We start from the raw sequence: 18,755 nt of genomic DNA, 5'->3' as shown, positions 1-18,755 counted from the left end.
TGTAATTTCTTGACATTTTCACAAAGCCAGTTATTATTTAGGTCTGTTGTGATTAAGTATTCAATCAAATAGCAAACTGATGTACATTGAGCTTAATAAGTGAGGATTTGCCTGAACTCAAAATGCACTGTATGTTTTACTGTCTGGGTTGCCTGAGCTGACCTTTGTCTTGCCTTTGGGTGAGTAATACAATCCAGAGGCCCGAAGTAGGAAGTAGCGCTGTTTCCAGGATTTCTTGCCGTCCTCCTTCATATACAGAATGCCCTCAAGGTCAGGCACAATGATGGAGGCTCCACAAAAATTCTCCTATACCCAGAAATACAGAACCAGACATTAAGACTTTCATCATTCGCTTACACTCATGTCATTCCATGTCGATTTTCTATTTACCGCAGGACACACATTGGAATGACATAAGGGTGAGTATATGATGATAACATTGTCATGTTTGGGTCAGACTTGTTTAGACCTACGTTATTTCGTTAAATGGCTTCAGTTAAGACGTTAAACCTGACTCCATTAAATTCTTTTGATAAATGTCTACATTGGTAAGCTTACATTAAATCTCTCAATTATATCAAAAGTTAAACGCATACGCACCTCCAGAAGTTGTTCTTTGTCTTTTTCTTTCATGTCCATTAGAGATTTCTTATCCTTTTTCCACATATAAAATAACTGTAAAAGAAATTCAAATGAGCTTCATTTTAATCAGCATTCAACAAAATGTCATGTTTAAGTAATCATGTTGGTCATGAAGACAGTCTCTACACCAAAGAAGTCTTTTAGACTTCTACAATAACAGAAAGCTGTCAATATGCTGAGTTTAACTGTTTTTCTAATTTCTGTTTCATTTTTTCATTGAACTAGAAATACAGTAGAGAAGTCAGAGAGCAGTTTTTGCACTGGAAATGTCACTTCTGTGAAACAGTATACTGTAAGGGAAAGTGGTATTTAAAACGCTTTTGTATTTTACTTTGATATTTTCATAAGCTGTAATTCAAATTGCATTGGCAAGAAGCTCAAATAGCCGTCCGAATACTTGCCTGAGGGTTTCTGAACACTTCATATTTGTCTTTTTTCTCAAGAAAAACCACTTTGTTTTCAGTGTCCCTGGTCCATGTAGAAAGAGGCTCGACTAGGTTCTCATGGTCCTCAAACCCTCGTTCTGTGGAAAGGTCAAACTTAATTCAAATGTCATTGTTTTTTGTCCACACCGCATTTTCCTATTTTCATAAATAAATATTGATAATCAATATTACCCCTTTGAAGTTATGAACACTTTGTGTAAAGATTGATTTGACACTTTTATCCAAAGCCATATTGAAATACAATAAAGGTATATATTTGTGTGTTCTTAAGGAACTGTACCAACAATCTTGGGTTTACCTAACAGCTTACCAACTAAGATTGAAAACAATGTTTAAATTGAATTGCACACATACATACATAGTTTATGAAACAATCATTAAACTCTTCCGAGCAGCTGAGTGGTTCTCCTAAATCCATCTATGTGACCAATTTATTTCCATCCCGACTTGGCTCAGCTAGTGCAGAATGCCATGGGAATTTTCTTAGACCTCCTCCTTCCCCAGCACCACCTGCCTAGATCTACTAGGGGTTATGCCTACTTTCCTTACAGCAGCTTGTATCCTATTTCCTGTATGTTTGTGCATGTTTCGACAGTAGCCTTTACTCATGCTGAAAAACAGAAAATCTAGTCCATACTGTACATTCCATTCTTAGTGTTTAAATTTCGAGAGTTGTCATGATTGAAATACATACATACATACTGTACATACATAAATACATTAAAGAACGTTTAACTTTAATTGCATAAATAAATAAATAAATGTTTTTTTAAAAATATTTGTTTTCATTGATAATATACTTTGCATTGTAAATTTAAAAAAATGACATTGTGCACCTAAAATATGATTAAAGCTAAAAGGTCCTCTGAAAGTATTAATTAAAAATACAGTAAAAAGTTTTTAATAATAATAATAAGTAAATTCAGTATCAAATGAGATGCCTTAATATCTGCACTTCCCATCACTAATCTGTATTCTAATAAGCATTAAAGTACACAGAGACTAACTTCCTCTAAACAAAACGTCCTTTTTAAGATGTTATAGCTTCACTTGACTTTAACTTGACTTGGTTTGAAGCTGAAAGTATTAATATAAAAGCAAAATATATATATATATTTATAAAAAAATATGTACAAAAAAAACTTGAGTAATGATTATCTTAAACTTATTAACCAAAGGGGAGTTTTTACTGTGTGCAGCTTCACACAGTCTTATAGGTACTATGCTGTCTGTCTGTTAAAGACTGCATATACGGATTAAAAACTGGAATGATGAGAGCTTATACTGTAGGTGGTCTGACATTAAGTGTGGTTAATATGGAAGCTATTTTCCCTGAGCATATGTATGATTTCCTGTCCTTCAACTTGATGAGAGCACACTAACGGATGGGAGTATAGTGGTGGAAAAAACAAAGCACAGTAAACTGTAAAACTGTTTGCAATATCAAGCAGAAACAAGTTGTTTTAGGCCTTGTCCGTTTGAAAACGCATCGTTTTTCTCTCCGTTTTGGTCTTCCTGAGAAAGACTTTGGCCTGCAAAAACTTAGCTTTTTGAAAACATGTTCCCAGGTGGATAAATTTGAAAATGGCGTTTTCGCGTTGTAGTGTGGACTGTGAAAACTGAGGTCTTTGAAAACAATGACGTATGTTTAGTCATGTGACACATATTGAACCGATAGGTATCTATATTTATACTGGTATTGTGCCTTATGTGCTATTCACTGTCACACTGTTGCTAAGGATATGTTACTGTAATTGCTCACTCTTCATATTACAGTCCTGCAAAGATGAAAATTTACTCACAATCGCTGTCCTACGGCAAAAGCAAAACATAAGAGCAAATGCATTGTAGAACACAAATATAATGGTGATTGAGCGTGACCTGGATGCATCAGTGAATGATGAGATATTTAGCTAAATAAAATGACCCTGCCAGAAGAGTAGTGTGATACTCTGATATCTGTTCCATCTGTATCATCTCAGTGATCTTTTATGAGGTTTTACGCATGCGCAGTAAGGTGAAATTAGCATAACTTAAACTTTTGGAAAACGCTTGAAAATGCTAGTTTGGATGGAAAACGTTTTGAAACGAAAACGCCGTTTTCAAATATATCTGGATTAATATAGACATAGCCTTATACAGCCAAATAATTACTGGAAGTGGATGACTGTCAGCATAAGGTTGACTCAAAGATGCAAATTAAAGGCGGAATTTATTCGCAAGCAGTTCTTTAATCAAATCAAGCTCAAAATTACACTTCATCAGGATATCAGGATCAAAATCGCTATGAACAGAACAACTGCTTATAACAGATCAGATCTGAGAAAGACTGAAACAAACACAGGACTATAAATACACAGATAAACACTAGGGACTAAAAGAGATAATTAACTAGACACAGGTGGGACACATGGTAACTGAAGAGCTACTGAACAGGGAACAAATTAAACAAGATCACGATTTAAAACCAAACTTAAACTCAGAGCCCAGACAGCAAAATAGTGTCCAGAAAATAGTGGAATCCACATGTACCAGATGTGGCCCGGATCTGGGCCGACACTATGTTGCTGTCTAAACAGACGTAACAATGACACCAGAAGCCAGACACATTCAATTTACAAAAGTGTCAGTGCTCATTCTTACATTAAAAATAAGCTGGATACTGTGTGTGTCAGAGCTGTTCAGATGTTCTCGCATCAGTACTTTTCTCATGATTATAAGTCACTCACAGTAGGAAACATCATCATGCGAGGATGATACTTCTCTAAAATTAACTTGGGTGTAACAAATTTCCAAAGATATTTAACATAGTTAAACATTGACTCTGTTTTGGAAATGTTTGTCTAGTTGTCTCACACTCTTTTGCCTAGGCAACTTGTTTTTAAAGAGGAGGCGCACCGCCCACAATATTAAGATTAGTGGTCAGCTGGTTTTTTTTTATTTATTTATTTTTTTTATTTTTTTACACCACCATATGTTTTTTTACACCACCATATGTTTTTTTACACCACCATATGTTTTTTTACACCACCATATGTTCTATGTGTAATTGTGTAATAAATCTTAAAAGTATATTTAAAAAAAAAAAAACTGTACTTGCAAAAATTATAACTGATAAAATAATAAAAAGGTTTACTTAAAGAGAGCACACTTTCATGACTCATTCTTAACTTTTAAAAAGTGCACGTTATAATAAAGTCAAAATGAAAGATTTACTTTAAAGTACATTTAAATCATTATGTTTTTAATTCATTGAAGTTTTTACTATTTTGAAGAATGTGTGTAAATAAACAGTTAATGGGTCCCATTGACTCCTATAGTTTTGTTTTTTTACTCAACTGTTTGGTTACCCATATGAAAATACCCAAAATGTAAATTCTGTTATCATTTACTCTCCCTCAAGTTGTTCCAAACCTGTATGACTTTCTTTCTTCTGCTGAATACAAAAGAAGATATTTTGAAGAAAGTCGGTAACCAAACGACTGATGGACCCCATTGACTTACATAGTAGGAAAAAAAAAATACTATGGATGTCAATGGGGACCAGCAACTGTTTAATTACCAACATTCTTTAAAATATCTTCTTTTGTGTTTAGCAGAAGAAAGGAAATCATACAGGTTTGGAACAACTTGAGGGAGAGTAAATGATGACAGAATTTTCATTTTTGGGTGAACTATCCCTTTAAAACATACTGATTTAAAAGGACTTTAAAATAAAACTTTTAATTTGAAATTATTACAAAGTGCACTTGTTAAGTGTATTAATAAACATAGTCATGAAAGTGTACACTCTTTAAGTACACTGAAGTGGCCTTGTATTTCAATAATAGTATATTATCTCCAAGTACAGTTTTTTTTTTTTTTTAAATATCTTTTATACGGTTTGGAGTACACTATTCAATACAATGAAGTGCACTTCTTTTTCATAAGGGAAACAAATGGAATAGCCAGAAAAATCCAGTCTCTTTAAGTCTATTCATCTAAAATTTGGCTACCAGACAGCAAACATAATGGCTGTAGATGAAGCCTCACAGCAGATGGAGAAAGAGTAAAGGGGGATTTCGATCATTAGGACTGTATTTCCTCCTGATAGGGAGGTTGAGTGGCAGTGTCTGGGACAGTAAATTAAACCCACCTGTCGTTTGGTGTGTGAGAGTAAATGTGTATGGTGGTACGTCAGCTTTGTACTGTGAGCTCACCGGAGCCTGCCTGTCAGCACGCCAATGAAAACACACTTCATCATCTTCGCAAAATCCAGTCCTTTAAAGCTGATGACGACTGAATGGACATGTAGGTGTATGTGTGTGTGTGTGTGTGTACATGGATAATACTCACCAGTCTGTAAGTCAGGGTTGGTCTCGCACACACACCAGTCCACATTGCAGTCACAGTGTGTCTTCTCAAACAGCTGGTCCATCACCTCTCTGACTGTTTGTCTCTCATCCACCATCAGAGTCTTTGAGCTGCCATCCATAATCTCCACTTTCACGACCAGCTATCACAACAAATGATAAATCAAGGTTAAACTCAATTAGCAGGATAACCACATTTGGTTTTGATGCTTTATATTGCATATTGGTCAGATGGTTTCATCCAGTTTAAGTGAGCAGTTCCTGTCCAGAATATTCTGCAAAGTGGACCAAAGTGGAACTTCTGGCTAAACAAACTAGTTGAAGCCTGGTGGGAACACCATCATAATCACATGCTGGTGACAAGCCATGCTTGTGCTTTCAACAGGGTCTGTGCACAGATGTTTGGAAGACAGTGAAGACAGATACTGTACGCTCTGATAAAGGCATGCGAACTGCAGAAGGATATCCTTGAATATCAGCAATCAGTTAAGCTCATTCTAAAGTCTCACACTGTTGCAGTTATAGTTGCAACGTTAAATCCGTTCTTGTAACCATTATTACAACATATTGGTGTGAGTCAGTGCACTTTGAGCACTTTAAGTAACCAACTTTACCGCTCAGCTGTGACATTAAGTCAGTGTGGGTCATGTAGCCTACAACCAGACCTTTTAGAGCAGGCTGACCCATGACACACTATTTAGTGTACTAATATACTAATCTATTGAGAAGAAAGCAACTGACAGCTTATTGTAAAAAAGTTACATTTAAGTGGAAACAATTATTGTGCAAAGCTTGTTCTTTTATTGCTGAAGAGGTCATTTAGGCTTTATGAGATTCAGATGTTTATCCTAATATTCCTTATAAGACATAAAAATAGACACATATTTTGCAGTCATTGACATATACTACGATTCTAACAACAAATGGGACAATTATGTCCAAATACACTTCTAACAACAAGTTTCTAACAACAATTTGGATAGTTATGTAACTGAGATCAGCTCTTTTGAGTCAAGGTGGAGAGTAGATTGAGTCAGAGACATTAAGAGGGTAAAAGTCAAGACAGAGACCTGAAGAAAGTTGAGTCCAAATCAAGCTGTAGACCTGAAGGGGGTTGAGTCAGAGTGCAGAACAAGGCAAATTCTGAGTCAAGACAGAGATCAGAAGATGGTTAAGTTCAAATCAAGACCAAGACCTGAAGAGGGTCGAGTCCAAGTCAAGACAAGTGGGTTGTGACAAGTGGGTCACAAAAGTGGGTTGAATCCAAGTCAAGACCGAGAAGTGAAAAATAAGTCAATAAAGACACCAGAAGAATGTCAAGTCCGAGTCAGGACAGAGATCTGAAGTTGGTCAAGTCCGGGTCAATACAAAGACCAGAGGAGGGTCGAGTCTCAGTCAAGACAGAGACCAGAAGAGGGTTGAGTCCGAGTCAAGACCGAAACCTGAAGTAGGTTGATTTCAAGTCAAGAGAGTGGCCAGTTGCATAAACTGCTTAGACTAGTCTTACAAGTTAGGCATCTAATTTTTTTCTTCAAGACTGGTCATAACTTTTTTCATAAGTCAGTTACATAAAAAGGTAGATTGGTCTAATTTGAATCTCAAAAGTAAGACTGATTTGCCCTAACTAATTGCTAGTAGGTCAGACTAGTTCTTAAGACACAGTCTTCACTTATCATCTAAGTTTACACAACTGGCCCCTGAAGAGGTTTGAGTTAGAACTCACTGAAAACATTTTTATTCAATGCATAGGTATGCAGGCTCACTAAACTTCTCATCAACAAACAGAATGTAAACACAATGTAAGTAAGAGATATATTGTGCGTTGTTGGCAGCTTCATTGATTATAAAGGAACTTTGTGAGATCGGGATGAACTGATAAAGAGACAGCGTTTTAGTGATTGCAAGGGAACAGTCTTGGCTCACTTTCGAGTCTACAGCCTATATAATCCATTGAATAAAACTATTGTTTTTCAGGCAGCTAAGAGGACCGATAGCCAGTTGTGTGCCGCAAAGTTTCGGAAGTGACATCTACATATAAATGCTGGATTCACTCTGCATGGGGCAGAAATAGGACGTTAAAATAGTTAAAGCAATGTAAAGCAGCCTAATATATTAATAGTATTTTATTAATAGTATTAATAGTACTTTTTTTTTTTATTCTATTCCAATTATTGGAACCAAGCCTGGTCAAAACAGAGACCTGAAAAGAGTTGAGCCCGAATCTAGTCTCCAGTATTACAACATTGAACTAGGAACAATCTTGATTAGAAATGTGTCAGATCTCTTGATAGAAGACTTTAGCAAACCTAAATACAGTTTGAGACATTGTTGATATTTCCTTTCAAATTAATTAGACAATTGTAGTACTATGGTATAGATTAGGGTTAGGGTTTCTCCTTTTCTCAGGAGAAACATGTGGGAAGTGTTTGACCTCAGTGAAAGTCTCTACCTATTCTTATTGATGTCTAGGATATCGTGGGATTTTTCTTAAAGGATTAGTTCACTTCAGCATTAAAATTTCCTGATAATTTACTCAGCCCCATGTCATCCAAGATTTTCATGTCTTTCTTTGGTTAGTCGGAAAGAAATGAAGGTTCTTGAGGAAAACAGTCCAGGATTTTTCTCCATATAGTGGACTTCAGTGAGGTACAGGGGTTTGAAGGTCCAAATTGCAGTTTCAATGCAGCTTCAAGATTCTACTCGATCCCAGCTGAGAAATAAGGGTCTTATCTAGCGAAACGATAGGTCATTGTCTAAAAAAAACATATATATACTTTTTAACCACAAATGCTCGTCTTGCACTAGCTCTGTGATGCGCCACACATTACGTAATCACGTTGAAAGGTCACGCGTGTTCCGGTTAAAAAAGTTAGGGTAGGTAAATTTTCTCCTCCAACTTCAAAATCGTCCGACATCGTTGTTTTACCTTTTATTTATTTTATTTTTTTGTAATTTGCGTTTTACTTAGTCTTTGCACGTTCACCTTGTAAACACTAGGTCGGTACTTCCGCCTATGTCATCGGAGAGCTAGTGCAAGACGAGCATTTGTGGTTAAAAAGTACATAAATGTTTTTTTAGAAAATGACCGATTGTTTCGCTAGATCAGACCCTTATTCCTCGGCTGGGATCGTGTAGAGCCCTTTGAAGGTGCATTGAAACTGCAATTTGGACCTTCAAACCATTGTACCCCATTGAAGTCCACTATATAGAGAAAAATCCTGGAATGTTTTCCTCAAAAACCTTAATTTCTTTTCGACTGAAGAAAGAAAGACATGAACATCTTGGATGACGTGGGGGTGAGTGAACTAATCCTTTAAGGGATGTTCTATGTAAGGCCTCTTTGGGCTTACATGAGGTTGTGCATGAACAAATGTCACTCTGAACAAGCGTGCAGCAGGTTCCTGTGTACAGCATGTTTTAGAATGCCATGATGTCATTGACATTGATCTGTTTTAGAAATAGATCAATGTGGTGGATGTCTGCTCACCCAGACCTCCTTACACAGCCAGACATTCCTACCGCACAGCATTGAACGATGCCATGAAAAGCGCCTATATTTTTGCAGTTAAATGACTCACATTCTTGTCTCCAGCTGTTTTAGAAATGCACTGAATAATATTCTTAAAACCATTGAAGTGCATTCAAGATTAAAAAAAAAATATTAAAACGACTGCATCGCTTACCTTTTTCACTTTGGCCTCCTTTAACTTCTCCAAAGCAAGCTTGATTTTATCTGCTTTGATCTGTTCCTCTTGTTCTTCCTGGGGGGGATACAAAATGATAATTACCTAACAGACATAACAATACATATCAATGATTTTTGGAGTGATCTGATTCTGATCTTAATTAAGTTTTCATGGAATCAATGTGGCGTAAAAAGGCTCTACATATGGGAAATGCAAGGCTTACTCTGATTCTACAGATTAAATCTAAAAATGACAGAAGTAAGAGAGCATTGTGTATCTTAACTGAAATGGAACATCATAAATTACTAATTTAGAACGCTCCTCGTAATAGCATGTTGCAAGGCATTCTAGGATGTACACAATTCTTGCTGAGAAGACAATATAATTATTCTGCCCAACTTGTTAAACAGCCTTTGCATCGGGAGTATGTCTGTAATGCCTTAATGTGCTTGCTAGGTTGGCATCTCACTTAAGGTTGTGAAACAGAGCTGATCTACATTAGAAAGCCGTCTCCTTCTGTACATTCCTTCAAGCACTGGGCTAGACATAAAATAACATTCAGTGAATATCCGGCTGAGCTAACGTTGCAATCATGAGGGTAATTACATTTTATGGTTAGGCTTTTTTTACATGCAGAGTAGAGATGAAAATTGTAGACAGGGTTCATACTTCATAAAGTTAATGCAGTTTTACAGCATTGGCTGCACTTAAATTCCATTATATCTGTTCACATCTGTTGTTTGGCCAGGTTTTAAAATAAACTCTGTAACCTTCAGCTAAAGATGTGTTAACCACATGAGGCCTGTGGGTGTGCGGACCATTTATAATGATACTTACTTTTGATGGTTTAGAGGCGGGTGGTAGAGGCGGAGCTGCAATAGAGTTGGAGGAAGTTGCAGGTTTTGAGGTGTCAGTTACTGAAAGGCCAAAGTTACTCTGAGGCTGTATGGGTATTGGGGCAAATGGAGCTGACCCCTTTGACGTATCTCTGTCTGTGGCAAACTTTTCCTCCGTGGCACTGATATCTGCAACCAGGTCAGCCATCAAGGCATCTAAGTCATTGTCTTCCATCTCATGCAGGGATGCTTTAGAGAAACATATAGTGTAACAATGTGAAACAAGAACATCACGTTGTTGACAACATACAGAGCACCCAAAGATGGGGGATGAACAAGAAATTACAATCCTATCTACAGTAACTACGGTACAGTAATTGCGAGATGGCAATTTCATATGAATTTGTACGATGTGATTTGTACGAGAATGTATTTTTAGGGGGAAAAAAGTAAGCATGAAGGTCCACCCCAAAACATAACATCATATCAGTGATCCTAAACTAGTACCCCCAATCCAAGGTTGATGCATCACAATAATAATTACATATTTACTGCCTAATTTAATTTAATCTAAATCAAAAAATATTATTTAACATCACTGAACAAACCTATATACATTCATGTATACCAACAAAACAAATGTATGGGTTGAATCAGGTAGAAATATAAATATAAATAGATTTTTAATAGCAGGTAAAAATTGCAGGCTGCCACTTTTTACAGTGTATTTACAGTTAATCTTCTTGTGTTTTTTGTTTTGCCTATAACAGAGTTGAACTTTTGAGCTTGATGAGGTCAATAAGTGGGTTATTCAGGACTTAATTGCAGACATAACATAGATAAACATTCTCCACTTCAAACAGCCCTATCTGTGCACCTTTGAGCTGCCATCAGACATAGTTTTAAGCAATTTTATGGTTAATTAATCGCTAATTTTCTCACAAATGTTTCAACACAATTGACGAATTGAAACCTTTAGGTGAAATAATGTGGTAAGAAAGCAGACACTGGTGAAAAATATTAGGTTGAAATATTGTTTACCATTAAAATCTGTAAAACCAATGGAAAAGTTCATTTCCTGGGGGGCAGGAATGGAGGGAGGTTGAGGCAAAGGTGCAGACTCCGCTTCTGCTCCCAAACTCTGTGAAAAGACAAATGAGGAACAAGACAAATGATAGATAACAAATATGGAAGCTATTTTTGAAATAACAGAAATAACAGCAAAGCAACTGTTATCATATTAGCATGTAAATGTGACATACAGAGATGTTTCAGATATGCGTGGCCTGGTTGCTAATCTTTACAGACTTTACATTTCATCAGTAAAAGCAGAGTGTGAAGGTTGAATTAGCAGAGCAATAGCACAGCTGTCCATAAAATATTGCAATCCACACAACATAATGGGATACATATTGTTATACATATGACTTGACATATCAGATTTCATAACAGGACAAATTGTTGGTGTGCATCTCTCTGGCTCATCTGTGACCAGGACAGCAAGTCTTTGGTGTATTGAGAGCTATAGTATCCAGAGTAATGTCGGCATACCACCACGTAGGACGAACTACATCCAACAGGAGTAACTGTCAACGCAAGAGGAAGCTGTCTGAAAGGGATGTCCAGGTACTAACCTAGGTTGTATTCAAAAAACATTAAACCACAGCTGCCCAACTCACTGCAGAATTAAATGCGCACCTGAAACTGTTAGTTTCAAGGCCCACAGAGTCAATATTTATGGTCGGGCTGCTATAGCCAAACCTTTGGTCACGCGTGCCAATGCCAAATGTCGGTTTCATTTGTGCCAACAGTGCACATCTTTATCTGTGGACAATGTGAAACATGTATTGTTCTCTGATGAGTCCACGTTCACTGTCTTTCCCACATCCGTGGAAGTTATGGGGAGAAGCCCCAAAGAGGCTTTACACCCAGACTGTTTCTGCCCAGAGTGAAGCACGGTGGTGAATCAGTGATGGTTTGGGCTGCGATAATCATGGAATTCCCTGTGCTTGATGGGCGCGTCAATGCCACGGACGACCAAAACATTCTGGAGGACCATGTGCACCTAATGGTTCAAACATTGTACCCTGAAGGTGTGCTGTGTATCAGCATGATAATGCACCAATACACACATCAACACTTGTGACAGAATGGTTTGATAAGCATGAAAGTCAAGTTGAACATCTCCCATGGCCTGCACATTTACCAGATCTACATATTTTTGAGCCACTTTAGGGTATTTTGGAGGAGCAAAAAAAAATTTTTCTTCCACCAGCATCACATAATGACCTGGCCACTGTTCTGGAAGAGGAATGGCTCAAAATCCCTCTAGCCACTGAGCAGGACTTATATCTGTCATTCCCAAGACAAACTGATGGTGTATTGGTGTTTCAGTTTCATTGTCCAACCCCTGTATATATCAGTGTTAATACTGTATGTGTGCTTCCTGCTTTTGTTCCCTATTTTGGGTTCAAATTATTTGCAGCTGCTGGCTCACATGTAGGCCATCAGTTATACTGCATAAAGAGAAAATATGTAAATTTCAAAGTCATCACATCTTATTACTGGAACTGAATAAAAATGACCATTGCCATTGTTTGAATGGGAGATAACTTTTGTCTTCTGTTGAAGTGACCATAAACATAAAATGAAAATTTGGGGAAAGCTTCATGTTAGAAATGTTACTATTTATGAAGCTATTTCCGTATTTTATCATCATTATTATTATTATTATTATTATTATTATTATTATTATTATTATTATTATTATTATTATTATTTTGCTTCTGCTTTAAGAAACACATAAAAGCACACATGGCACTGATTAGCTAGGTTGTCTGTCTGGAGGATATGAGACGTATCCATAGGAAACTTACCTGCGTTAGGAGATCCATCTCCTGCAGCATGTCGCTGAACATGGCATCAATGTCATCCATCTAAAACAAGAATAGTTGGGCAATGAGAATTTAACATCTTTAGAACAAGTCGTACAACAGGATTGGGAAAAACTCTGTTTAAAGACTGTGAATAATGTAACTGAAGCACAGAAACCAAACACATTAATTAAATGTAAATACAAATACATTTTCAGTGTAATTTCATTTATTATTTATTACCATGTCCATATGTAATACTTTCTGGAATAATAAATTCTGTTTGGTCAATTGACCCTTATTTTTCACATTTCCAGCGTTCTCAGAAGTTGAAGTCGTCATATCTGTGTTAACTTCTAAAGTGGTGAATGGAAAATACGAAAATACAAGAAGTATATGCATAATTACAAGTTACTAACTCTGAACCAAACCATAACCCTATAGTACATGTAGTTAATTAATATTACTCAGTACTTAAAGGAGAACTCCGGTCAATTTTAACATTGAGCTAATTTTTTTTTTGTAAATTTGGAGTGCTGTCAGTACAGAGAACAACAACAAAAATCGGTGTTGCCTACACCGTGTTATCCTCTTTTTAAAATGTGCACCCTGTTGACTTCAATGGGGCAAGTTTTAAACCTGCTTTTAGCCTCTTAACATCCTTGATGTGTCATTACAAGTGCCCAGCCATGTGAGTGATTCCTTCAGAGTGAACACGGTGAATCTGACTGCAGTAAATGTGCAAGATATGAATAAAAATGATGTTATTTCCATTTAAGTCAACAGGGTGCAAATTTTAAAAAGAGGATAACACGGTGTAGGCAACACCGATTTTTGTCGTTGTTCTCTGTATTGACAGCACTCCAAATTTACAAAAAAATTAGCTCAATGTTAAAATTGACTGGAGTTCTCCTTTAATTGTGTAATTACACTGTAACAATGTCACCTTGTAATAAAGTTTAACCAAATATTTTTATTTAATGACTACTAAACTGATACTTCATGTCACTATGTGCTCTCTCTCTCTCTCTCTTTTTTAATATCATTGTCTTGTTACTTCAAATGCTACAATGAAAATAACTTATGGAGGACAGTATTAATTCGAAAATGCATCTTTTTAAACTTGGCAATGAGCAGGGTTATCCTCCACTTTATTCTGGGGTCCTGATAACCCTGCCTGTTTATTTTGCCATGACTGGCAGACATTACTGTATAGTGTACCTTACATATTTTTTTAGACCAGGGCTCTTGAATTGGTGATCTGTGGTGCAAATGTGGTGTGAGAATAATTTGACATGACCCTCAGATTAAGATTAAATTGGCCCTCACTGCTTCAAACTTGTGAAAAGTGATGACATGAAGTACCAGTAAACATGCGTGCATGCAAATATTTTTGCTGCGTATGAAATCGAATAGCCTACTTCCCTACTATATATATATGCAGAAAACAGTACGCCAACAGAGTATTATGTCCAAAAACATAGTATTAAAAAAAAGTACCCCGGTGGCCTACTACTTCCGCCGAGATTCTGAAGTGTGAATTCATTGGACATTTTACCATCCCATGAGGCCACAGGAGAGGATTTATGTTTGGAAGTTAAGCGACGCAACTGACAGTTCAAGTGACAATGACAACATGGCGGATGTACTGTAGTACATCAGAATTTCATTCATACCTATATTCATGCTATATAGAACAAACTTGCTTTTAACGGTCCTGAAGTAAGTTTCAAACCAAATGTAGTACCTACTTACAGTATGTGTTTTCAGACGCAACATCTGACTGTCTGTTTTATTTTATATACAGCTGTGAGTCTGCATTCTCAGTCCTGAACATCATCAAATCAGTTATCAGTTTTTCATCAATGAATAAAAAGATCACAGACTGAATCAAAATATACTTGTATATTTTTGTATTTTTGAATGTAAAATGATAGTTCTGTTTCAGATTTTGTTTCCCAATTTGTAAACACCAGTCTTAAAATTATCATTATATTTAATTTTCATACTGTAGTAAAGGCTATCAAACACTGAGGTTGTGAAGTTCGCAGCAGACCTTTTTTGAAGTAATTTAGGGCCAGACCTAGAAAACTTTATTTGAACACCTCAGAACTCCCCCGACATTCTGAATAGGTTATTTTAAAGTTATATATATAAAAAAAAAAAATTCTTCCAGTAACATTAATAGAACGTTTGTGCCGCAGTTGTAGGGTTGAATCCAATCCTCCATGGCAGAGGCAGGGGCTTGGCAGAAAAGGGAGACATGCAAGGGAGTGAGGACCAAGGCGAAACCAGATGGAAGGAGGAACCAGGTGGAGCCGACAGGGTGGATTGCTGAGGCGCAGCTGGAGATCTGGAAGTCTGCGGCAAAACCAGGATGACAAGAGACCAAGGTGTTGCCGGAGGGACGAGGGTGCCCGGTGGAGCCTGAGTGATGGCAGACCACGGCGGAGCTAAAGGAATAATGGGCCTGGATGCCTGAGGTGTAGCCAAGGGTTCCACTTCACAGAGCCACACAGGTGGTGAAGGAGCCCGAGGCGAAGCCAAAGAGCTTGCAGGAGTCAGCGCCGAAGACGGAGTCGAAGAGCTGCGAGGTACCAGTGGGACAAGGTCAGTGCAAGGTGACTGAAAGGAACCAGCATAGAATCCAGGAATAAGGGGGTAGGAAAATGGGTGGGCGGGACTGGGTTGTCAAGAATCATAGCTAGCTTTACCAGAAAAGGAGAGAGTTTGAGGGGTGCGGGAGAGGGTGGGAGTTGTCTCCGCTGTAAATTCAATGAGTCAGTGATCCTCATCTGGCCCTGGGGTGGACTGTTCGAACGGCACTTTCTTTGTGATGGACCTGGCGATATGCTCCAGCCTAGGGACAGATATGGCAACTGGCACTGTCTATGGGACTACCTCTTTGGCTGGCTCTGACTCTGTGGTTGGAGGGGGCTCATGCTCGTGGTCTGTGGCAGGTTCTGGTTCAGGCTCTGGTTCCGTGCCGGGCTTAGGCATTGTCATTAGGTCTGTGGCGGAGGTTTTTTCTTGCTGTCCAGGACTCTCCAGGCTGGGACGACAAGCCATATCTGGAGCGGACAGGGAGATGGCTGCTGAAAGTGTTGAAAGTCCTGGGGAGTCGGAGTTGATGCCGTCTTCCTCCGCAAACCCATTAGGCATACTCCACGAACTCTTCGAAGGGACGGTGCTTCTCCCTCATCTGCAGCATCTGTCCAAGAATCACTCCAGAAAAGCTGTTTAAGGGTCTCATCCTTGTATGGTTGAATCGAACTCGAACGAGTGTCTTCGTGATACAGTCTTTAATCCATGAACAGAATTGCACAGGAGAATCTCAGAAGAATAAACACGTTAACCACATGTAAGCAATGACAATAACCCAAAAGGAACAGGACAAAATTGGGAGTACTTATACACAGTGTGACGAAGGATGACCTTTTTCAGGCAGATAAAACTGGCTGCTTGAGAATCAGCCAATCAGAAGCGTCAGTGCGCTATGCGGCTCGCGGGAGCAGACAGTTTAAGGCTACGTTTACACGGAAACGATCTGAAGAGAAAACGCAAAAGTGATCACTTTTTATTCTGCGTTTAGAGGAGCGTTATGTGGGGGAAATCTGCGTGCATATGGTGACGCAAAAGTGTGTGAAATTCAATGTAGTGTGCTCTCCAGGCGGCTAGATGGCAATGTGAAGTACTGATCGGTGCCTTCACTGTCTAGCAGACTTTTGCGTTTTTACCGTTTAGACGGGAACGCGACGGTGGAGCGTTTTTAAGATTTCCACTCTGGAGGGTGGTTTCACCTTTTTGCGTTTTTTAAGCCCCAAAAACGCCGTCGCCGTCTAAACGAAAGGCACATCTGATAAAATATTTTTACGTTTTCACCCGCGAGCGTTCTTGTGTAAACAGGGCCTAAGTTTCAGTTTCGGAAACGTTTGGAAGATAGCGCTGGCGTCGAAAGACTGTGCAGTTTATATATTTGTATAGATAATCTAAGATAGTGTTGCTGTACTTATTTACGAGTTCCAAGTATTGTGTGCGTGCAACTACCAGTAAGTATACTGAAGTTTGTTGTTGTTTTTACCTCACAATAATGTCGTGACATGTTGCTGCTCGGTGTCGTATAATGGCGGAGCTTCGCACTGCTTGTGTGTTTAATTGAGAACGTTTTTAATTAATGGAGGTGTTGCTCTGCAAGCCTTATGTGTCTCAATTGAAATAATGTTTTTTGTTATTGCACAATGTGTAATGTTTATTTAAGGAGTAATTCTGCAGTATTTGCTTAGTAATAAGCATTTATTATAACACTGCATTTAAGTCATAACAAAAACTATAATTTAATCTCTTGATTGTGTTTGTTTTATTATATACCTGCTAGACATATAATAACTATTTGACATTTATATAGAGAGTCTACATTGACTGATTGATGTCTGTATCTGTGTTTCAGAACCACACACATTTAAACCTTTATTTCAATAAATCACTTAAACGGAACATCTTGTCTGCATTCTAATCGATGCCCCCTGGTGGTCACAACCCTTTTAAGACAAGTCAAATTATACAGTCCTATCCAATCACCAAAACACACAGAGTTAATAAGGGAAACATAATGAACGACAGCTGAACGTAATCAGTTACCAAAGAGACTAACTGCAACTATCAAGGCTAAACTAAACTGAAGGGCAAGAAACAAACACATAGGAACAACAAGACACACACACAAAAAAAAAAAAAAAAAAAAAAAAAAAAACAGTTTAATCAAAAGTTATCCGGTCTTTAATTATGTTCTTAAAATTTTGGCACAAAAATATTATCTATACATCTTTTTTTTTTTCTGGAAAAAGTTTTAGACTCATTTGTCTAACATTTTTAAATGTTACTTCTTGTTTCAGAATGTGCAGACATTTAAAAGTAACACTCCTATAATATTTGCAGAAATTAATGTTCCCTTAACATTTGCATAACCAAGAAATAATGTTTTGACGTTTTGAACATTCAGAAAACATTCCAAAAACTTTATGATAATGTTAGCAAAACATTCCTAGAATGTATTTTTGTAAGCTGGGGATGTTGTCATCTGGATAATCTGGCCTTCAACTACTTTTGTAACTGCTAACTTTTGTAATTGGTCAACTGGATGGTGTCATTTTTTCTTGTTACATTAGCGTACAAGTTTGTGATGATAATATAGAGCAGAGTACCTGTGCATACAAAACATAACCCAAAGCTAAACATTGCACAATATCCATCCAGGGGCTAGAGATAAAAGCATGCCTTGCATAACTCTTTTACACATTCTTTGCTAAGACATGCAGAATCCTGTCCATGAACGCTTAGTATAGCCTGAGTGTACAATATTACAGAAAGTATGACTTACATGCAAAGAGATCATTCTCTGTTTCATTCTATTGTAATGTTTCTACAGTAACTGCATAAATCAGTTAATGTTATATAATAAACATTCCTTTTTCACAGTTAATGTGTATGAGCCAGTAGGATTAAAGAGCAGATCTGTTACAGTAAATTCTCTGCTGATTATTCCAGCTGCCTGCAGTTCAGCTTTAATAAGACAAACAGTATCGGTAATCTTGGCCCAAACTACCCAACTCTGTCCCACTTCCTTCTTATTCTCCCGCATTCAGCAAATAATTTGTGCAACCGCTTTGAATTAATGCACATGTTAACATTTTTAAACACAGTCGTCTAGCTTGTTTGCTACAGAAATGAATGAATTCCTCAAATCAAGAAGAAGTGTACTTTTCTAAGTGAGATGTAAGTTTTTCTTCTGGTGGATAATAAAATGGACAAAAATCCCATAGAATTACACTGAAGGAGGGATTCAATCCGTATTAAAAGCAAATTATCATAGAGCACTTTGCCAAACCCACTCAAAACACATTATCAACCACTTAGCAACACC

At 37.5% G+C, this 18,755-nt stretch overlaps 1 protein-coding gene across 1 annotated transcript in view; it reads right to left on the bottom strand.

Annotated features, from left to right (window-relative positions):
* Positions 1 to 18,755, bottom strand: part of apbb1ip (amyloid beta (A4) precursor protein-binding, family B, member 1 interacting protein) — a 28,474-nt gene that overhangs the window by 5,791 nt on the left and 3,928 nt on the right. Inside the window, exons 2-9 of the mRNA XM_079863148.1 lie at positions 12,839 to 12,898; positions 11,004 to 11,103; positions 9,964 to 10,211; positions 9,124 to 9,201; positions 5,424 to 5,583; positions 1,044 to 1,165; positions 601 to 675; positions 163 to 306 (exon numbers count right to left, since the gene is read on the bottom strand). Of these exons, the coding sequence (XP_079719274.1) occupies positions 163 to 306; positions 601 to 675; positions 1,044 to 1,165; positions 5,424 to 5,583; positions 9,124 to 9,201; positions 9,964 to 10,211; positions 11,004 to 11,103; positions 12,839 to 12,898 (987 nt within the window). The remainder of the gene's footprint in view (positions 1 to 162; positions 307 to 600; positions 676 to 1,043; positions 1,166 to 5,423; positions 5,584 to 9,123; positions 9,202 to 9,963; positions 10,212 to 11,003; positions 11,104 to 12,838; positions 12,899 to 18,755) is intronic.

This window comes from Squalius cephalus (genome assembly GCF_949319135.1).
Source record: "Squalius cephalus genome assembly, chromosome: 25".
In the NCBI taxonomy this organism is placed as follows: Eukaryota; Metazoa; Chordata; class Actinopteri; order Cypriniformes; family Leuciscidae; genus Squalius; species Squalius cephalus.
The sequence above is the reverse complement of the archived record's forward strand: the minus strand, read 5'-3'. Positions and strand labels throughout refer to the sequence as shown.